This window comes from Sus scrofa, chromosome 1, assembly GCF_000003025.6.
Source record: "Sus scrofa isolate TJ Tabasco breed Duroc chromosome 1, Sscrofa11.1, whole genome shotgun sequence".
Taxonomy (NCBI): Eukaryota; Metazoa; Chordata; class Mammalia; order Artiodactyla; family Suidae; genus Sus; species Sus scrofa.
In genome coordinates, this window is record NC_010443.5 from 264,539,454 (window position 1) to 264,560,644 (window position 21,191).

Here is a 21,191-nt window from a genome sequence, read left to right on the forward strand (position 1 = left end):
AAAACTGATGTTACTCAGCTACTTTATCCCCAGAGAAACTGCACATATCTGATCAGCATGCTGCTGATCCCATGTGAGACATAAGGAGACTCCCTTCTCCTTCAAGAGATTTCTACCATCAATAAGTAAAACTCAGAACTCAGTTAAGAACCAACTATTTAAAAACATTTTTTAGGGGAGTTCCCATCGTGGCTCAGTGGTTAACGAATCTGACTAGGAACCATGAGGTTGCAGGTTCGATCCCTGGCCTTGCTCAGTGGGTTAAGGATCTGGCGTTGCCGTGAGCTGCGGTGTAGGTTGCAGATGCGGCTCGGATCCCGCGTTGCTGTGGCTCTGGCGTAGGCCAGTGGCTACAGCTCCAATTAGACCCCTAGCCTGGGAACCTCCATGTGCCGCGGGAGTGGCCCTAGAAAAGGCAAAAAAAACCCAAAAAAACAAACAAAAAAACCCATTTTTTAGATCAAAGAATGGTGTTTATTGTCTTAAAAACAGAAAGTGCTAAAGGCTTATACTACTGACTAACAGCAGTCCATTTCATGATACTCCTTAATTCAAAGTAATGACATTCACCATGTTTATCTATTTCTAAATAATTATTTCTTGATTTAAATTTTTAAGCATTAAAATTTGAATACCCAGAGTTTCTTGGTGGCCTAGTGGTTAAGAATTCGGCGTTGTCACTACTGTGGCTTTGGTTCGACCCCTGGCCTAGGAACATCTGCATGCTCCAGACACAGCCAAAAAAAATCTCTCTCTCTCTACACACACACACACACACACACACATATCTGACTTCCAATTAGAGATGTTAATAATTTATTTAAAAAAAAAATATATATATATACACACACACACTATATGCCAGGCTCTAAGAGTTTTGCACGTATTAATTCATTTTATTTGACTTTGGTGACTGAACAAAAGCTGTTTTGGTGGAGGTGGGGGTTAAATCCTAAAACAAGGCAGAGGAGAGGAATTAGATCATAAACTGAAATAACTCTCTTGAAGAATTTTATTCTAAAAGAGAAGAAATGGGATAAAGAAGGATATGGTTAAGGATGTTTTGTTGTGAAGTTTGGGAGACACTCTATAGGCTGCCAATAAGCTCATAAGAATGTACCGGTAGAGAAGAAAAAACAATGACACCGGAGAGAGGAGCTGAATCCTAGAGCAATTTCTGTAAGACAACAAGAAGGACTCTGAAGTGTGACTTTCTCACTGAGGCACTCCTTGGTCATCTATCCAAACTACAATCCCTGCCACTTCACCAATCCTCACTGACTCTCCTCCTCTGCTTTCCTGTGCTCCTTGTACTTATATTAGCGACTGTACTGTATATTTAACTTACCTTGTTTATTGAAGATCCAGCCTATTGGAATGTAAGCATCATAAAGACAGGGATTTCTGTCTATTTGATTCACTGTTAGGTCCAGTACCTTGGCCTGGAGAGGACGGACAGTTCATGCACAATAGACAAGGGGAGAGGAAGAGTAGAGACTGGAGGTTGACAGGAATGGCAGGGTTCTCTCCTGAGAGCTTCCACTAGATAAGGGTAGAATTTCAGCTTAGAAGTCACTTTCCCTTAGAAGTTTAAGACACTGTTTCACTAGAATTGCCAGTGCAAAATCCTGTGCAATTTTGATTCTTGACCTGTGTACAAGAACTACTTTGTCTCTATCCCTGTAATGTAAAATTTCATGATAAACGGGCTTGGTATCTGCTTTTTTAATTTTTCAAAAATTCTAAAAGACATATACACATAAAAGTATGTATACCATATAAGCAACTTTAAAAGGGGAAAAGCTTAAGACTCCAACACTCAGCACCTAGCTCAAAGATAGACCAACTATAGCCCAAAAGCTAAGGGTCATGTGCCTCCTATTTTATAAGGAGAGCTTCTTGGAACATAGCCAGCCACTGGTTTACTGACTGTAAACTATAAGGTTAGAGTCCAGCAGTTGCAATAATGACCATATTTGCTATTGGCCACTGTTTAGTAAAGTTTGCTGATCCCTAACCTAGTTTAAGACAGAAAACCTACTTTTCATGAGCTATGTATGCCTCTTCCCAATTATACTCTTCACTCCCCCTGAGGAAACCACTACCTAATCATTTCCCCACTCCTTGTAGTTTGCATGCATCCTAAATAATATACCATTTTATTCTTACTTGACCTTTATATGAATGAAATCATACTGTATATTCTTCTGTAGCTTGTTTCTTTTACTCAGAATTCTGTATAAGAGACTCAATCATGTTGATGTGTAGCTCACTTTCACTTACACATTATTCCACTGTATGACTAGGCAAAAATTGATGAGTTCTCTATTGACGGTCATGTGGGTTCTTTCCAGGTTTACAAAACAAAAACAAAAGGCTGCTATGAGGAGTTCCCACCGTGGCTCAGTGGTAAAGAATCTGACTAGTATCCAAGAAGGTTCGGGTTCGATCCTCAGCCTCCGTCAGTAGGTTAAAAATCTGGCGTTGCCCTGAGCTGTGCCATAGGTCTCAGATGAGGCTTAGATCCTGTGTTGCTGTGACTGTGGCATAGGCCAGCAGCTACAGCTCTGATTCAACCCCTAGCCTGGAATTTCCACATGCCTCAGGTGCAGCCCTAAAAAAAAAAAAAAGGAAAAAGAGCAAAAAACAAATAAAAAATACTGCTGCTATGAGCATGCTTCTACATGTATCCCACTCTATATGACCAAAAAGAGTGTGCAGGTTATGTCTATGTATACACACACACACACACACACACACCACACACACACTTTGACCCAGGAAGGGAAATGCTGATTGTTGGGCATATGCAGATACTTTAGTATCACATACCCCTCAAAGAGTAGAACATGAAATTCTGCAATATATCATCAATGTAACACTTGGCTTCATCAGACATTTAATTTCTGCAAACCTAGTGTTTTAATCACTGTAGTTTTAATTTGCTTTTCTGTGATTACCAATGTGGTTGAGCATCTTTTCATATATTTATTAGCCATTTGTGTTTCTTCTGTGAAATGCCTATTTGTGCTTTTTGCCAATGTTTCTATTGATAGATTTGTCTTCTGTTTTTTTACTGTAGTAGTTCTTTATATATATATATAAATACATTAATCATATATATATATTAATCTTTAATCAGTTTTATGTATAGCAAATATCTGGCCCTCAAATTGTGACTTGTCTTTCCTTTCTCTCAAAAGTATCTTTTAATGAACAAAATTCACAATTTTAATCTTTTCCTTTATACAATTATATTTTGAATTATTTAACTGAATCCTTCTCTATTCCAAAATCACAAAATATTTCTATTTTGTCTTGTAAAAGTTTTAAATTTTGCTTTTGATGTTTAAGTCCTTGATCCATTTGGAATTCATTTTTTCATGTTGTGTATCTCTTTTTTCCCCAAGCGGATAATCAATAACTGAAAAGTGCATCCATTCCCCCAGATTTTACAATGCCACCTCTGCTGCATATGAAGAAATCACACACATGGGGTCTGTTCCTGCAATCTCTATTCCATTCCATTACATCAGTCTATTTGTGTATTCCTCTGCCACTACTAGCATCTTAATTACTATAGCTCTATAAAAAATCCTGATAGCTGGTAAAGAAAGCTTCCACAACCTATTCTTCAAGTTTCTCTTGGCTCTCCCTTTGGCTTTTGTTAACTTTAGAATCAGTTTGCCAAGTATTATATAAAATCCCTATTGGGATTTCGAATGGAATTGTATGTAATATATACTGTACATCATTTTGGAATGAAATGACAACTTCAATATAATGACTTCCTACTCATGAATATGGTCATGCTTTATCTCTATTGGTGAATGTATGAATTCTATCCCTATTTTTTAAAGAAATTTCATGGCCACACCTGTGGCAAATGCAAGTTCTCCGGTCAGGGACTGAATGTGAAGCACAGCTGAAACCTATGCTGCAGCGGCAGCAATACCAGATCCTTTAATCCACTGCACTGAGCCAAGGATTGAACCCACACCTCTGCAGCTACCCAGGCCACTGCAGTTGGATTCTTAACCCATTGTGCCATGGCAGGAACTCCTGAATTTTCCTATTTATTTATTTATTTGGCCACACCTGTGGCATGCCAGAGATCCCAGGCCAGGGATCAAAGCCAAGCCGCAGCAGTGACAAAACAAGTCTTTAACCACCAGGCTACCAGGGAACTCCCAAGAATTTCCCCTTTAATGTGGTGAGTTATATGAAACTATTTTCTAATATTATTAGCCTACATTTCTGGAATAAAGTCAACTTAGTTATTAAGAATTACATTTTTTATAATATTTGCTTCTATTTTAAGATTTTCACAGCTATGTTGATGAGTGATATTAGCTAATAACTTTTCTTCCTTGTAGTGTCTCTTCCTGTAATTGAATGTCAAAATTATACAAGTATTAGAGTTTTCTGGTGGCCTAGTGGTTAAGGACCTGGTGTTTTCACTGTAGTGGCTCATGTTGTTGCTGTGGATCAGGTTCAATCCCAGCCTAGGAACTTCTGCATGCCACGGGCATGACCAAAAAAAAATTTACACAAGTGTCACAAGAAAAGCTAGAGTGGGTTCCTTCTTTTTTATACTCTTATGGATTTTGTCTAAGACTGAAATTACCTGTTCCTTGAGATGTTTGATAAAACACACCTGTAAAAACATCTGGGCGAGAGTTTCAGAAAAAATTTTTATATATTGCTTCAATTTCTATAAATTAAACAAACTAGTCAATTTTTGTATTTCTCCTTAATCCAATTTTGGTAAATTATATTTTTCTATTCATATACCTCAGTTTCAAATGTTGACATAACATTGATAATAAAATTTTATTAAATTTCTTTTTTTTTTTGGTTGTGATATGACATGTGGAAGTTCCTGGGCCGGAGATCAAACCTGCATCACAGCAGTGATGCAAGCCACTGCAGTGATTTGTTGATATATTCCTTTATTTCATTTCGGTTTTGGGAAGGAGCAGAAATAACCCTGTGTGTTTAATCCATTACATTTACCTAAACAAAATCACACAGAAAATTCTTCCTTGTCTATAAGATGAAAGTAATAACAGAACCTACTACAGACTGTTGTAGTGACAATTAAATGAGTTAATAGATGCAAAGGGCTTAGCACAGTGCCTGACACATATAAAGGGCTCAAAAATATGATTATGTTATGGGGATTTCAATTCCACTGTTATTTCGGCCTGTACTTGTTTTACTTAGGTTTAATATTTGAAAGCAACTGGTTACAGACTTGACTCTTTCAAATGACCTTTTCATTTTTTCAACCTCGTAAAAAGGCAATGACAAATCTGGTTGGCAACATTCTCATTGTGAACCTCTGTCTGGGTGTTCAGGCCCTAAGATCAGAAACCGCACTTACAGTTTAAAATAAAATGCAAAACAAAGCAAGAGGTCTACTATGGAGTGTTTTTCTCTAGAAGTCAGGGACTGTTCTTTTATCATCTACTATGTGCTATGAGTCTAGCATCTAGAAGGCAATCAAAAAATTGCATATTCTTGACAAGCAAACAATATAAAAATAATAAAATAATAACGTTATGATAAAACCGTTAAGAAAACTCTAAAGGTCTCATCAAGTCTTCATTATTAGGTGCCTCAAATTCACAAATAAACACGTAACTGATTTTACCCACAGGCCCTTCATTAGGGAAATTTCTAATACAAGAAGGTCTTTCTAACCTAATAGTTAATTGCTCCCAGACAATTTTTTAAGGTAACTTTTACTTCAAAAGAACAAATATACCATAAACAGATATTGAACTTAGTTAATAACATACATACTCATTTATTTGGGGAGAACCAGGGATGTCTGTGATTTACTTTGAAATGCATCAAAAAAATGAGATGGACTGGAGTTCCCATTGTGGCTCAGTGGTTAATGAACCCAACTAGTATCCACAATGACGCGGGTTCAATCCCTGGCCTTGCTTGGTGGGTTAAGGATCCGGCATTGCTGTGAGCTGTGGTGTAGGTCACAAATGCAGCTCGGATCCTGCGTTGCTGTGGCTCTAGTGTAGGCTGGCAGCTATAGCTCCAATTGGACCCCTAGCCTGGGAACCTCCATGTGCTGAGGGTGCAGCCCTAATAAAAGTCAAAAAAGACCAAAAAAAAAAAAAGATAGATTGATGGATGGCATGAGGGATGGATATATGGATAAATATGTGCTAAAGCAAGCATAGTAATATGTTACTGGCAGAATCTAGACAGAATTACATGGGTGCTCACTGTAATATGAGTTCAATTTTTGATATTCAAGAATTTTCATAACTGGAGTTCCTGTTGTGGTATAGCAGAAACAAATCTGACTAGTATCCATGAGGATTCGGATTCGATCCCTGGGCTTGCTCAGTGGGTCGGGGATCCAGCATTGCCGTGAGCTACGGTGTAGGTTGCAGACACGGCTAAGATCCTGAACTGCTGTGGCTGTGGTGCAGGGAGGCAGCTGCAGCTCTGATTCGACCCCTAGCCTGGGAACTTCCACATGCTACAGGTGCGGCCTTAAAAAGCAAAGAAAAACAGAAGAATTTTCATAATAGATATTGGGAAAAATATAAAATCCTATACTTAGCAAGTTAAATAACAGAAAGAATAGGAAAAAATTTATATTATCATGTAGTAAAAGATATTACAATATAAAAAGAGCTCATTCCAATTTTTTTTTTAAATCAAAAACCCTGTAAGATAAATGGGAAAAGATATTAACAAAATACAAATAGGAAAAAAAAAAACCTCATGGAAAATATTCAGTCACCTCTGACCAAAGAAGTTAAAAATAAAGCAAACCTGCAATACCATTTTATGCCTATTTTATTAGGAAAACTGAAACTCATGTCCACAAGCACACACACAATTCTGGCAAGGCTGCAGTGAAAACAGTACACCCATACACAGCTGGTGGCGTTCACTGCTAGTAAGTACAGCCTGTTTGGGAAGCAACGTGCAGTGCATAAACCATAATGCTTATTCAGTCCTCTGACCTGGTGGTCCCAAGCCTTAGAATATGAACTGTATTAGTCAAATGCAGCCAAAAGATATTCATTGCAATGTTACCTATTTAAAAGAGTAAACTATGAACAACCTAAATGGCCACCAAGACAAGAAAGATTTAGTAAATGATGACACATTGGTATAATGGAACATGACAGAGACGTTAAAAAAAAATGACAATAATGGAAGCTTATGTGGAAATATGCAAAGTGTTCATAACACACGATCAAATGGGAAACTGTTTATAATGATTGTGAAACTACAAGAATAAATGAAATGTGCATTGACACTGTAAAGGAATATGAATAATTAATGAAAATGACATGTTATTATCTGAAGGGATTGTGGCTGATTTCTTTTTCTAAAATTTTCTTTAATCTTCCCAATACATCTTTCAATTAAAATAAAATTAAAAAGCCCGTCTCAAGACTGTCTACTCACAGTGCTGAGTTTGCTGCAAATGATGAGTATCCGGCGTTCGTAGAGCATACTGGCGTACAGATGTAGCATGTTGTTTACATCCACAGCCACAAAATATTCTGTCAGATTTCTCTAGGAGAAAGAAGAAGGGGAGGTTTGTGGCTTAGTTCATTTGTTCTTATTACACACAGTCTCTCTAACAGAAGCACGAGAAACAGAAAATAATCAGAAAGCATACCCTCCTCTTCCCCTGTCCTATTCTTTCTCCTTTGGAGATCAAATCTCACTGATGAGTAAGTCATGACATATGAAGTTGGAAGAACCCCAGAGATGAAGGAGTCTGAGCAATCACACCTTTGGGTGGTGATTACAGTTTACAACTTGAGGTCACATGCAGTTCCATCTGCTCTTTGTATCAGTAAAGGGGAGCAGGACAGGAAGCCTGCAATCTCACAAATGAGGAAACTGAGGCAAGAGAGTGCTGCCAAGATCAAAAAGTCTAATGAACAATGAAGATGGGACTGCAGCTCAGCTCTTCTGACCCCAGGTCCTCGAAATTGCCCAACGTACCATGCCACACGTCTAAGCAAAATAAAGTACCCAGGGACCAAAATGCTTCTGGCACAGGGCCTGTTTCTGCCCAACTGGCCCCACCGGCAAAGGCCAGGGCTGTCCCTCCTTCCACAGTTTACAGTCTCAAAAACGGCTCAGCTGGAAGTAAAACAATTTCCAAGATCTACAATTTCCAGGTATTTCACTCAAAAGGGGGGAAAAAAGACCACTGAAGACAAGTAGCAGCAAGTTGTGACAAAGCAGTGTTTTAAACTGGCTTTTGTCTATAGTCTGGGCTTCATTCCTTTAATTAGTACTATAAATTGGTACTCTTCAGATTTCAGAAAAAGTGTATTTTATTTCTGCAACCCTTTCTATACCCACCTGACTTTAATAATACCCATGAATATGCTAATTTCTTCAATGTTACAGTTGTTCAATGCCATACAATATAATCCTCTGAAAATGAAGGGGGCCGGGGAGGGAAGGAATGCTATTGCCAGGGGTCGCGGTTTATAATGATGAAAGATCCATAACCCATAAATTCAAGTAAACCAGGTGGATTTCATATGCAAAATAGCATAAAGTGCTTTTCAACAATATTATGGGTTGGGAATAAGAATGAGCACTTAGCTTATGATTTATTATTGTTTGATTTGAGCACCAGGTTAACTATCGACCTTCATAAATAAAGTGTGAGTGAATTAATAGCTCCATGTGCTGACTACCTACCAAGTACCAGGCACTGGACCAGGTGCTCTTGAACATGAAATTTTAAGAGACCTTCACAAAAAATCCAATGAGGTATTTTACCTTCCATTATATTATAGATAAACTACATCTGGGAGAGATTCAGAAACTGGTAGAGTCAGATTTTAGACTCAAATCCAACTCCAAAGCCCATACACTTTCCTTTACAATTTCCTCTTAAATACTTTTAAACACCGACAATATACAAGGCTTTACATATATTATCTCACTCATCTTGAAGCCACTCCTTGAACAAACATTATCATCTCTATATACAGATAAAAAAACAGAGGCACAGAGAAGTAATTTGACCAAAGTTATACAGTAAGTGGATAAGGCATTGTTGAGTCTCGGGTGGGTCTGTCTCTAAATCTGGGTTTTTCTACATGCTACTAAAATTAGTAGATAAAAGCTGTATAAGCAAAAACAAACAAACATACAAACAAACAAAAGCATGGCATAGGAACAAGCCAGGACCAAAGTATGGGCAAAGGAAAAGATGAAATGTTATTCCATTTATTGAGTAATCCTTATGGGCCAGAAAATAGGTACTTTACAGCAAACCCAAGAAAGGCATTATCATCTCCATTTCTTAGATGGGAAAAACTGAGGCTCAAAAGCTTAAGTAGACTTTCCAAAGGTCACCCAGGTAGAAAGGGCCGAGTTTCAAAACCAGGTCTCCTGAACTCCAGACTCTCGCTCTAGCCACCACACCAACGTGCCTTTTAACAAACTCGAAAAATAAAACTAAGCCAATAAGAAAGTGAGTGTGAATGAGTCAACAAGTGCATTTCCTGCCCAGTGGACCGCTGAGGAGTGCTGAGCTGATAGAGTCAGGGTGGGGTCTGTTCTGAAGACAGTGACACGGCAGAGCTATTCTCGCAAACAAAAATGCAAGGCCCTCAGCTGAGAATTTCAGTAAAATGCTTAACTGCTGATGAATTGCATGAATTTTTCTGTTAGGAGAGGATGGAAGTAAAAAGAAAATAGAAATGAGGAGCTTAAAGAAGGCCAGAAAGCCCATTAGCACTTTTGACAGATCCAAAGATAACTCTGAAGCCACCAAAACGTGGCCTCAAGAGTCTGCCAAGAAGCTTCACGCTGGGTAGAAATATGTTACACAGCTTGCCGTCCAAATAGGGAGACACAGCGTCAGAGACAAATCCTGCGCCTTATTTTGGTGGGAGAAAAAAAATCACAAGGATACTTTTGGGGATGGGGAAGGGAACAATTCTGAAATAAAAACACCACTTGGTTGAGGCCTAACCCCAGCCCAATCAGGTTCTGAAGGATTCAGGTACTTGTTCCAAAAACTCTACACAGGTATGTTAAAAATATGTAACATTTAACCAAATTCTCTCTAAACTGTCATGTACTTTTTTGGGTATTTCTCATCCCATCTGTGCTGATTACCAAGATATTTGTGTCTAAACAGAAGCTGTCTTTCTTATCTGCTTCCTCCCTGCCTCTTTCCTTCTGGGATGCCACCCGCCTAGGCAGTGGGAGTGGGTGGGAGTGGCAACGGCCCTGGGAACCTTGCTCAGCCGTGGGAGCACCCGGGGGGCAGAGTGGACCTGGGGAACACCTGTAGGGGCCCTTGCAGTTCCCACCAAGCCTCATCTCAGAAGAAAACACTTTGGAAGGAGGGGCCTCCTGCCCCCTGCCTTTAAGCAACCAGTGGCTTAAGCTACAACGATCCCTATTTCTCAGGTCTGCCATGCCTTTCACAGTCCCAGGCCCTTCCACTGTTTCCTCTGTCTACAACGCTCTTCTCGTCATCGAGGACACACATTTATTTTTCAAGACTCAGCTCAAATGACACCTCCTCCTGAAAGGCTTCCTTGACTCCTCATTTGTCAAGCCGCCCTTTGTGCTTCTATGGCAACTTGTCTCTATCTGATAATCGCTCAGCTACAAGTATGTTTTTGCCACTAGACTGAGATCTCTTCTGGGTAAGATGACATAGCCCATCATCTAGAGGTCTGATGAAAGAGGGGATCAATGAGTGGAGAAAGCAACCGACTGCTCATTAGTTCAGGCGTGAGCAGTGTGGCATAAGAGAAACATGCTGGCTTGGAAGGGGGATGATGCGGTATATTAGGAAGAACTTAGCACTTGACTTCAGAAAACCTGGGTCTGAGTTGGATGAAGCAATCAAATACTCAGTAATGATGAAGGGCCTACAGGAAAAGAACTGACACTGGAGACTCACAAAGTCAGGTAGCTGGGGGAGAGAGAGCTTTTATAGGTATCTGTGGCTACATTCATTTAAAATGTAAAGAAACAGGCAGTTTGTTCATCAGGTAATTGGGGTGGGGGAGAAGTGTATACGGAGGGAGGTGTTCATTTCACAGTCAGGTCAATCACACTTCTCAGATGAGTATGATCAGAGTATAGGCAACAGGGAATAAGAAGAGAAGGCTTCCGTGGCAAGTTTCCTAGGTCAAGACTGCAGCCAGAACATACTGTGAGCGTATATTTATGGAAGACACAGGTATGCCACTGTCTTCCAGTGCTTGACTCAGTCTTCGAGCTTCCATTTTTGTGTCCTATAATCAGCCAATCAACACTTGTTTGACTCCTACTATGTGTAAGCACATAAGTACCACCCTAAGAGCTGGGCCTGCAGGGGTTAACTCAACATGATCCCCATTCTCCAGAAGTGGCATTAGACCCAGAAGCCTGGGATGCCAAGAACTGTGATTCAGGCTAGACACACTCCAGGGCTGGCTGAGAAGGAAAGATTCAACTCTGCCAGATGGATGCAGGGTGGGAAGAGTTGGGGGGTGGGGTGGGGGGGGGGAGCTGGGGAAGACTTGACAGAGAAGATACTTGCTCCAGGCCTCCCAACAGGGAGTTCGCTCAGGGGATGGGGGAGACATGCGATCCAGGCAGAGGCAAAGGCACAAGGAGACAGCAGCTCTACGCAGGCCAATGAAGTGAAGTCTGTGGGAACACGCTCAGGTAGGGGAGCTGGGTTCAGAGCCGGGGGGTGGGGGTGGGGGCTAGACTTTTCCCACAGGTAACAGGGAGCTGCTCAAGGGTCATGACACCATCATATCTATGTTGCAGAAAGCTCTTCCCTGAGGAGAGAGCTGTATCCTGAAGTCCTGTGGAGGATGCACAAGAGAGGGCAAGCAGGGGGCATGGCGAGCAGTTACAGGCTACTGCCACATTCAGGGAAAGAATGATTAAAACGAACTATTCAGATAAAAGCTCTGAATATGGATGTCACAGATCTCTCTAAAGTGGAAATCTAAGGACCTGACAATGGATTAGACTTGGAAAGAGGGGAGCAAGGATCTGGGACAAGCCCCAGACTTCAAGGTTCCTGTGCTCCACATCTGTCCACTTGCCCAGTTTTTTTTTTTGTTTGTTTTTTTTTTAAGGGAGGGTCCATTCTTTTAATCAACCATCCTTCTGAAGAACCATCAATCCCATCAAACACAGTGTTACTGTCCTCTAGTCTTAGGCCTAGTGTCCTGGGTTATAAGGTCATCATGGCCAGGCCTAAATAACCACCCTCTTTATTCCCTGACAACTACTTTGTGTGGCTCACCTGCTAGAAAAGGAAAATCTTGCTTAGAGGGATGATTTCCCCTTGTCCATGCTCTAAAGGGATCAGTGCCGGCATGTTTTTAGGCTTAAGGAAGGACATCGCTTTTCTGTCCATGGAGTTTAAGCATTAGTTCTGTGACACAGAGTTATGTGCCTAGCATTTATTATATGGGCCCCTCTGTAGGGCTGGGGAGCAGGGACACGAAGCTGACCACTTCTCCCCAGGCTGAACAGGGCTCAAATCCGAGGAAAGTCTCTGGTTGATGGAGGCAGAACAGCCTGAAGTTGAGCTTCAGAAGAGGCATGTGCTGCACAAGCTCCTTAGGCCCTCCAGGCTTCTCATCATCACAAAGGAATAGTGGTGAAGAACCTTCTAGCTCTAACTCTCTGTGGCTCTAAATCCAGACAAAGAAGAAGGGAAAGGCACCTGGCAAAACCCCATTTCCCCCAGGAGAAGCCCCATAATGGGCTCCCTTCTAGCTGTCCCTGCTGGCTCCTGTGCCGACCCAGGTGGCTGGGGACCTCAGGCTCACTGTGATCCACGCCCCGGGTGAGGAAGCAGGTGGGGGTGGGGGTGGTGATGGCGGGTGGAAGAGGCCTCGGATGGGAGGGGATGTAGCTAGGCTTAGAGAAAAAGCGTCTTAGGTTCAGTACCTTTGGGAAATGAGATAATCCCCAAACCAAAGAACTGACTCTAAGCTGGGAACTCCTTGGAGCCTTTGAAACAGATGCTAGTCCGCCCCACGGTCTGTCATTTTATTTGTCTTCGTCACTTCAGCTTCATACACAGTACAGATGATAAAGACTGACTGTACTGTGTCTGGAGGAGGTTTCTAAGGCAAGAGGCTTGGTTGGTTTTGTCCATTGGTCTTATTTCCTAAAATAACTCCTGCCCAGATTATTTTACCATAATGTAAACCTTTAAAGTCTTCAATTGATTTTTTTTTTTTTTTAAGAATTTAGGTTACTTGAGTTGTGTGGGATTCTTAAAATGGAATTATAAATTTGGATTCTAAAACAATCTGGTTGAGGAAGAATTCCACAAACTCACATAAGCAATCAAATCAGAGAAGTATATTAAAGGAAAGAAAGCAGAGTTTACCCAAAGGTCAACTTTTATCCCTCTGTGTGAATAGAAAACCATTAGAATAAACAATTACCTGACAACTCTTAAGAGCCAACAATGGAATTTTCTATAATCTCATACTTGATAATAGGTCTGCTACTACCACCTCAACTTTGTTTATTTTACAAAGTCACGATGAGTTCATAAATCTTTTCTATATCACGGTGCATCTTTTGACAAAGCGGAGTCTGGGCAATGTTATATGTAACTGTCCATTCTAAATGCTTTCCTCGCATCATTAACCATTTGGTATGACACAGGCTAGATAATTAAAACAGGTTTGTTTAATATTCAAAAAGAAGGTCTATATGATTATTCATTAATCAAAAGTAAACTTCAAAACCTGGCCACTAAAAAAAAATCCCTAATACAGCCAGTTTACAATGTAATTATTAATACATATCTGTTCATGATCTGTGACTTTTTTTTAAAAATGCAGGTCAACTGTTTAAAATTTATAAAGATTTATGCTCATTTAATTATTGCCTATATAAAATTCACTCCTACATGTGTTATCTTGATAGACAGAGAAAACCCTGAAGAGCAATTACATAGTAATAGTTTTTCAGTAAAAAGAAAATATTTTTACACAGAAATTGCAGAAATAATGAGAATTAACTTCAACAGGAATCTGAAAGTGGAAAGAATTAATTTTCTACATTTGCTTTTCATTAATGTCTTGCAGACTCACTGGCCCAAAAGCCAAGTGAAAGGAACTGTTCTTTTTCCTTCTCCTGGGAGTTATTGTACTGGTAATTCATTCATTTGATCATTCACTCATTCCATTCCATAAATATATACTGAATATCTACTGGGTTCTAGGTACAGATGCAGTGATGACAAAATACAGATCCCTATCCTTATGGAAGGAGAAATGATATTAAACACATAGACACAATTAATTATATAATTCATACTTAAGATGAGTGAATTCTCAGGAAGGTATTGGGAGCCATGGAACAGAGGTCCAGATCCCAGGAGCATCTCAGTGCTAGAATCAGAGTATGACTGCTGGTTTTTTGTTTTTGTCTTTTTTAGGGCCTTACCCACCGCATATGGAAATTCCCAGGCTAGGGGTTGAATTGGAGCCACAGCCACCAGCATATGCCTCAGCCATAGCAACATCAGATCCGAGCTGCATCTGCAACTTACACTGCAGCTTGCAGCAACTCCAGATCCTTAACCCACTGAGCGAGGCCAGGGATCACACCCACATCCTCATGAATATTAGTTGGGTTCTTAACCTACTGAGCCACAATGGGAACTCCTGATTGCTGGTTTACTGGCTGGGTGACTAGAGGCAAGTTAACTCATGTCTTTGGGCTTGATTTCCTCTTCAGAGGAGGGATAACAACCACACTGTAGGGCTGCTGTGAAGATTTCATGATATAACAAATAGTACCCGATCTGGCCCATGGTGGGTGTTCAGTCAATACTAGCTCCTTTCTCTTTTCGCACATTAACCCTTCTCTGAAGTGGTCCAGAGACTATGATCATCTGGTGAGAGAATCAAGTTCCATATTCAAAAGTCCTTTTACCCTTTTCTTTGCTTATTCTCTTGGCTCAGTGTGTCCCTAAGAGGAAATAATCAACAAATGTTTACAGAACACCCCTCACCCCCAACCAATTACAGACAATAGAGTCATGGACTCTATTCCCTGTACCATTTCCAGTCAATGGTGCCAAAGAGACTTTTGTGGCCAAATATACACTCCATGAAAGGAAAAGTGTTGACCTTTACAAACAAGAATGCCAGCAAAAAAAGAAAAAAGAAAAGAAAAGAAAGCTCCAAGAAGTAATATTCCCTAGCTCTGAGGAGAAGGTTAAGATTAGAATTCTAAGAAAGCTGAGTGAAGGAGAGAAAGAAAGGACCATTAAAAACAGTATTTCTGTTGCACGAGACACTGAACATGGAACTTTATATGTAATACTTCATTTGTTCCTCCCATTTTCCTTTGTTAGATAAGGAGGCTCGAGAATACTAGTAAGTAGCCCAAGGTCCCAGAGTGGTGGAGCCCAGTGTCTGGCTGTCTCTAAAACTCATGTTCTTTCCACTACAGCAGACTATATCGTATTAACAACCCCTTCGTTATTGCTTGTTTCAATTTGCAATGCAGCAATTTAGTCATTTTAAATTAATCCTTGAAAAATCACCAAGAGATTAAAATGCAAATTTCAACATGGCTAGAGCTCAATAGTGATTCTATGTCAAAAATTACACAAATTGGTCCTACAAAAGTTCAGATGCTCCTTAGAGGGAAGCTTTCCTGCTTCATTTCATATTTGAAATATGAAAAATCATTTCTTTTCCCTTTTCCTCATGAATATCAAAAGTCAACTATAGGGAGGCAGTGGGGGGCGCTATAATGGAAACAAAATGCTTTGGTTCCTTATAATCCTAGATCACTATACCCCACTTGGAAGCAGATCTTGGGCTATAACCTCAGGCTGGTGAGCCCTGGGTCACCATATGTAAAATGAGGCTTACATCTACCTCTCACAGAGGACCTATAAGGATTTAAATGGGACCATGTATGTTAGGAGTTTGGCAGATTGTTTTTATTATTCCTGCTTAGAAACAAACAAGGCCAGCCTTTTACTGGTTTACAAAGGAGGATTTAAGGGACAATTGTCATACACAGGGAATTGGTTCATTAGTGGCAAAACCAGCAGAGGGAATGCAAATTTTCTTTAAATGGTGGGGGCAGGGGCAGTGGCATACAGTGCAGACAGGAATTGGAGGTGGGGCTGTGAAGAAGACAATTTTTCCCCCTACGCTATTTCTAATCTCAAGTAATTGAGAAATTATTAGGACTTTCAGATACCTTAAAGTTCTTAAGGAATTCTCAGTCCTTAAAATTAAAAAATAAGAGGATGAACCTAATCTAGGCAATAATTTATAACAGCAAAGCATTAGAAACAATCTAAATGTCTGTTAGCAGGTAAAGCACAGTTAAAACATGAGGGGACTTCCAATAAAATACGGTGGATTAAACACATATATTTGTCTTTTCTCTCTCCTGATACCATGCAACCCCATCTCCCTGGCAGGAAAAAAACCTCAAAGAATGGGAGAAAAGACAGTGATGGATGAGAGACGTCAAACTTTCAGAAGCCAGAAAGCAGACATTACTAAAGAAACGGTTCTCAGTCTAGGTCATTTGACCCAGGGAGCTTATGGCAATGTCCCGAGACATTTTTGGTTGTCGCAGATGGGGGGAGGGGCAGGGGTAGCGGTGTTACCATCTTACAGTGGGCCGAGCCCAGGATGTAGGATGCTGCTAGGCATCCCATAACATACAAAACAATCCTACACAACAAAGAATGATCTGGCCCACGGTGTCAAGAATTTCAACCTAGCCTGAGAAACTAAAGGAGAGTGACTTGGCAGCCCAGAAAAGGCTGGGGGCAAGAGAATGGAGCAGCAAACATCCAACCCAAATCCTATTACAGAACACCAAGAAAGTGCAGAACTAGAGACAACCAGCACCTCCAAAGGGTGTCAACAAAAAGAAGAGTCATTTGATGCCAAGATTCTCTTTTCTCCAGCTCACTGAGCTAGTTAGTCAGCTAGCCTTCTGGAACCCTGATTAGAAAATAAATGTTTACTTTCTAAAGAAACTTAACCAGAAAGGCTTGTGGACATGAGATATAGCTTAGGACAGGGGATAAACCATTAAATCGAAAATGGGAGGGGAGTTTAAAGTATACATACTATAAGTTCATATCCTATAACGTACTGGTCTGCTCAGCTTCCAGAACAATTGTAATGAAGCTTATCCTCACTGGCAAGAGGAAACTGACTAGTTCAAAAGGAAAGATTCTGATCCTGATGTTTGAAATCTCCCCCTTCCCAGTAGCCACACCTCTAAGCCACCATCTACAGTAAAGTGCACCAGGTAACAAGCCCCATTCATGAACACAGAGCTACCAATTAGCTTTTTAGTGCCTCACTCAAATATGACTGGACAGTGAATTGAGGAAATAGCTCTACAATCAAAGATAAAAAAAACAAAAACAAAAACAAAAACAGATGAGAGGACAACTGAAGAAGAAAGCTGTGCAAGAAGAAGAATTTTTTTAAAAAATTATGAATAATAGTATCTTAGAAATAAGAAAAAAATGTCACATCTGTGAAACAAGCTGGCATTAAAAAATGAACAATCTATTGTACAACACTAAAAAGCTCTTGGATATTAACAATGATGGCAGAAGTAAGGAATTCAAAAAGGTGGAGTTCCTATCATAGGTGCAGCGGAAACGAATCCGACTGGGAACCACGAGGTTTAGGGTTCGATCCCCGGCATCACTCAGTGGGTTAAAGATCCAGCATTGCTGTGAGCTGTGGTGTAGCTTGCAGACACGGCTTGGATCCTGCATTGCTGTGGCTCTGGTGTAGGCCAGTGGCTACAGCTCTGATTAGACCCTAAGCCTGGGAACCTCCATATGCCTTGGGTGAAGCTCTAAAAAGACAAAAAAAAAAAAAAAAAAAAGAAATTCAAAAAGGTGGAAAGATTAGTTGAAGAAAGTAGAAAGAGGACCAAAAGAGAGACGGAAAACAGAAAGATTATGAAAATTAGAGAACCAGAGATCCTGCCCTGGCACAGTGGATTAAGAATCTGACTGCAGCAGCTTGGGTCGCTGTGGAGGTGCAGGTTTGATCCTGGCTAAGTGGGCTAAAGGATCTGTCACAGCTGTGGCTTGGATTCGGTCTAGGAACTTCCACATGCCGTGGGTACAGCCATAAAATTAAAACAAGAAAAAAAGAAAGTTAGAGGATCAACACTAGGAAATTTAATACCTCACTATAGAGACTCCGAAAAAAGAGGAAAAAAGCAAAAACAAAAAACAAAGAAGAATTTTTTCAAAGAAATAATGTGAGAAGCTAGCTCTAAAGGACATGAATTTCCATGCATGGGCCCACCAAATGCCCAGCATAGTAAATGAAAATGGACCCAAAGCAAGGCAAATCACTGTACAATTTCAAGATACTAGAAACAAAGGATCCTAAAACAGGCAAACAAAACCCTCTAGCAATCAGAATGCCTTAAGACTTCTACGTTTCAATGGAACTATGCCTTCAAAATTCTGAAGGTAATTCCCAACACTATCAAGAGTGGAATAAAGTCATTTTCAGTCATGAAAGAAAACATATCATAATTTACTATATGATTCAGCATGCTCATTGAAATGTAAACATTAACTACTGATTTAATTAAACATTTTTCTGAGGATAGAGAAAAGATAGGGGAGGGGAAAGTGAGTGACAAAAATATTTTATGTGTACGTGTGTTTCTACTTTGAAGTTTTTAGCAGTCATGGTATTTCTCTCTATATTTTTAACTAACATGCTCATATTGCTATATTTTATTATTTTATTATTTATTTTATTATTATTGCTGTATTTATTATTTATTTATTATTGCTGTATTTTATTATTTTATTTTATTTTGTCTTCGTCTTTTTAGGGCTGGATTCCCAGGTTCCCAGGCTAGGGGTCTAATAGGAGCCACGGCTGCCAGCCACCACAGCCACAGCAATCAATGCAGGATCCCTAGCCCACTAAGCAAGGCTAGGGATCGAACCCACAACTTCTTGGTTCCTAGTCAGATTCATTTCTGCTGCACCACAATGGAAACTCCAAAATTGAGTTTTTATAAAGTCTTATTTTCCAGTTTAACAATATTTTCAATTAATTAAATGGTATAATTTATTTTTGTAGTTCCGGCTTTTTTATTACTATTCTTTTTCTAGCTTCTTGAATCAGAAGTCAAGTTCATTATTTTCTAAATTTATTTACAATGAAAGCATCCAAAACTATGAATTTTCCCAAATATAGTTTTGGCCACATCTCTTAGGTTTTTATTATCTAGTATTCTCATTGTCATTAATGTCTAAATAATATCCAATTTCAATGTTTTATCATCTTTGAGCCAACCACCCCTTCAAGTAGAAGAATATTATAAAAGCCTTCATTCATCATTAATTTCTAGTTTTATTTCATTGTAATAAAAGACAGTGGACTTTAAGAGTTTTCTATTTTGAATTTTTCAGTGTGACCTAGCACATAATCAATTTTATAAATGTTCCACGGCACACCCCTGGCTTCTGCTCTTTTTGCAGGGCTTTTCCAGTTCTTTTGGGGTTCCTTCCCTGTCTATACCATATTGACTGCCCAATAACCATCTCATTTATGTTGCAGAAATTCTTCAAATGTTCTAGTTCATGGTGGCTCCTTCTGCCATTATGTGGACATTTTTTCTCCTTAATTTTATGGTTCTTTTATCACTTCAATGGAAATTTTTTGAGAGACAAAAGGTAAAATTATTGGCTCAAAGTTTAGCATAGTATATGAGAACTCAGTTTCCAGTATCAGCAAGATTAATGTTTGAATCCTAATTCTACCACTTCTTTGCTGTAGGACCTCAAATATGCTACTTAAATTTTCAAGACCTCAGAGTTCCTGTTGTGGCTCAGCAGAAATGAATCCGACTAGGAACCATGAGTTTGCAGGTTTGATCCCTGGCCTCACTCAGTGGGTTAAGGATCCAGTGTTGCCATGAGCTATGGTGTAGGTTGCAGACGTGGCTCAGACCTGGCGTGGCTATGGCCGTGGCATAGGCTAGTAGCTGTAGCTCCGATTAGACACCCCTAGAAGGGGAACTTCCATATGCCATGGGAGAGGCCCTAAAAAGAAAAAAAAAAAAAAGAATTTCAAGACCTCTGTTTCCTAAAATAATAATTAGGGTACTTACTACCTAAGATTGATAAGAGAGATAAATGAGAAAATATAAGCAAAGCACTAAATACATTATTTGACAAGCAGTAGTACTCAATAAACATTAGCTATTATTGTTAAAATGGTAACTGTGGTCTGGATTTTTTACTTACTTAATGTCAAACAAAAAAGAAGCAATGTCTTCCACTGGAACCTGATCATACTGTTAGTAAACTTTGTGGATATCTTCAACGGTCCCAACTTTCAAGACTGTTATCTAATCACAACATTATAACCTTATTAATTAAATGTGATGGCTTGACTTATTCCAGACCTTTAAAAAGTTGACAAGTATATACGCAAAAGAATCAAAGGGACTGAACAGATAAATAATGCTAAGGTATTTTTCACAACAGCCTAAAAGTGGAAGCAACCCAGTGTCCATCAATGGATGAGCAAAATGTAGGATATCACATATATACAATGGAATATTATTTAGCCTTAAAAAGAAGGAAATCATGACACACACTACAACATGGATGAACCACAAAGGCATATGTTAAGTGAAACAAACCACACATAAAAGGGCAAGTACTTTATGATTCTACATAAATGAGGTGCCTAGAGTAGTCAAATTCATAGAAACAGAAACAACAGTGGTTGCCAGGTGATGGGAGAAGGAGAGAATGAGTTGTTTAAAGGGTATAGGGTCTTAGTTGGGAGAGATGAAAAAATTCTGGAGCTAGTTGTTGGTGTCAGCTGCACAGCAATGAATGTGTTTACCAATGAAATGTATACTTAAAGATGGCTTAAAACAGTAAATGTTATGTATATCTTGCCACAATTTTAAAAAGCAACCAAGTGTCTTAGCAGTGGTGATTCCATATTTAATTCTACGCAGTACTATTTACAATCTGAGTAAAACATGTTGAAATTATGTCTTAAGACTAGGCTAGATATGTCATTCAGCTTGTTCAGAGGGCAAACATTAACCTCTGCTCCCTCAGACTCAAGTTCACTGCTAAGTCTTTAAAAGGTGGGGTGGGGGTCCTC

General features: G+C 39.6%; 1 protein-coding gene across 21 annotated transcripts in view; it reads right to left on the reverse strand.

Moving 5' to 3' along the window:
• The window catches only part of DENND1A (DENN domain containing 1A), a 522,363-nt gene that overhangs the window by 238,465 nt on the left and 262,707 nt on the right, over nt 1–21,191 (reverse strand). For all 21 annotated transcript variants that reach the window (XM_021074670.1, XM_021074685.1, XM_021074709.1 and 18 more), the window contains one exon: nt 7,456–7,566. In XM_021074670.1, coding sequence (XP_020930329.1) covers nt 7,456–7,566 — 111 coding nt within the window. The remainder of the gene's footprint in view (nt 1–7,455; nt 7,567–21,191) is intronic.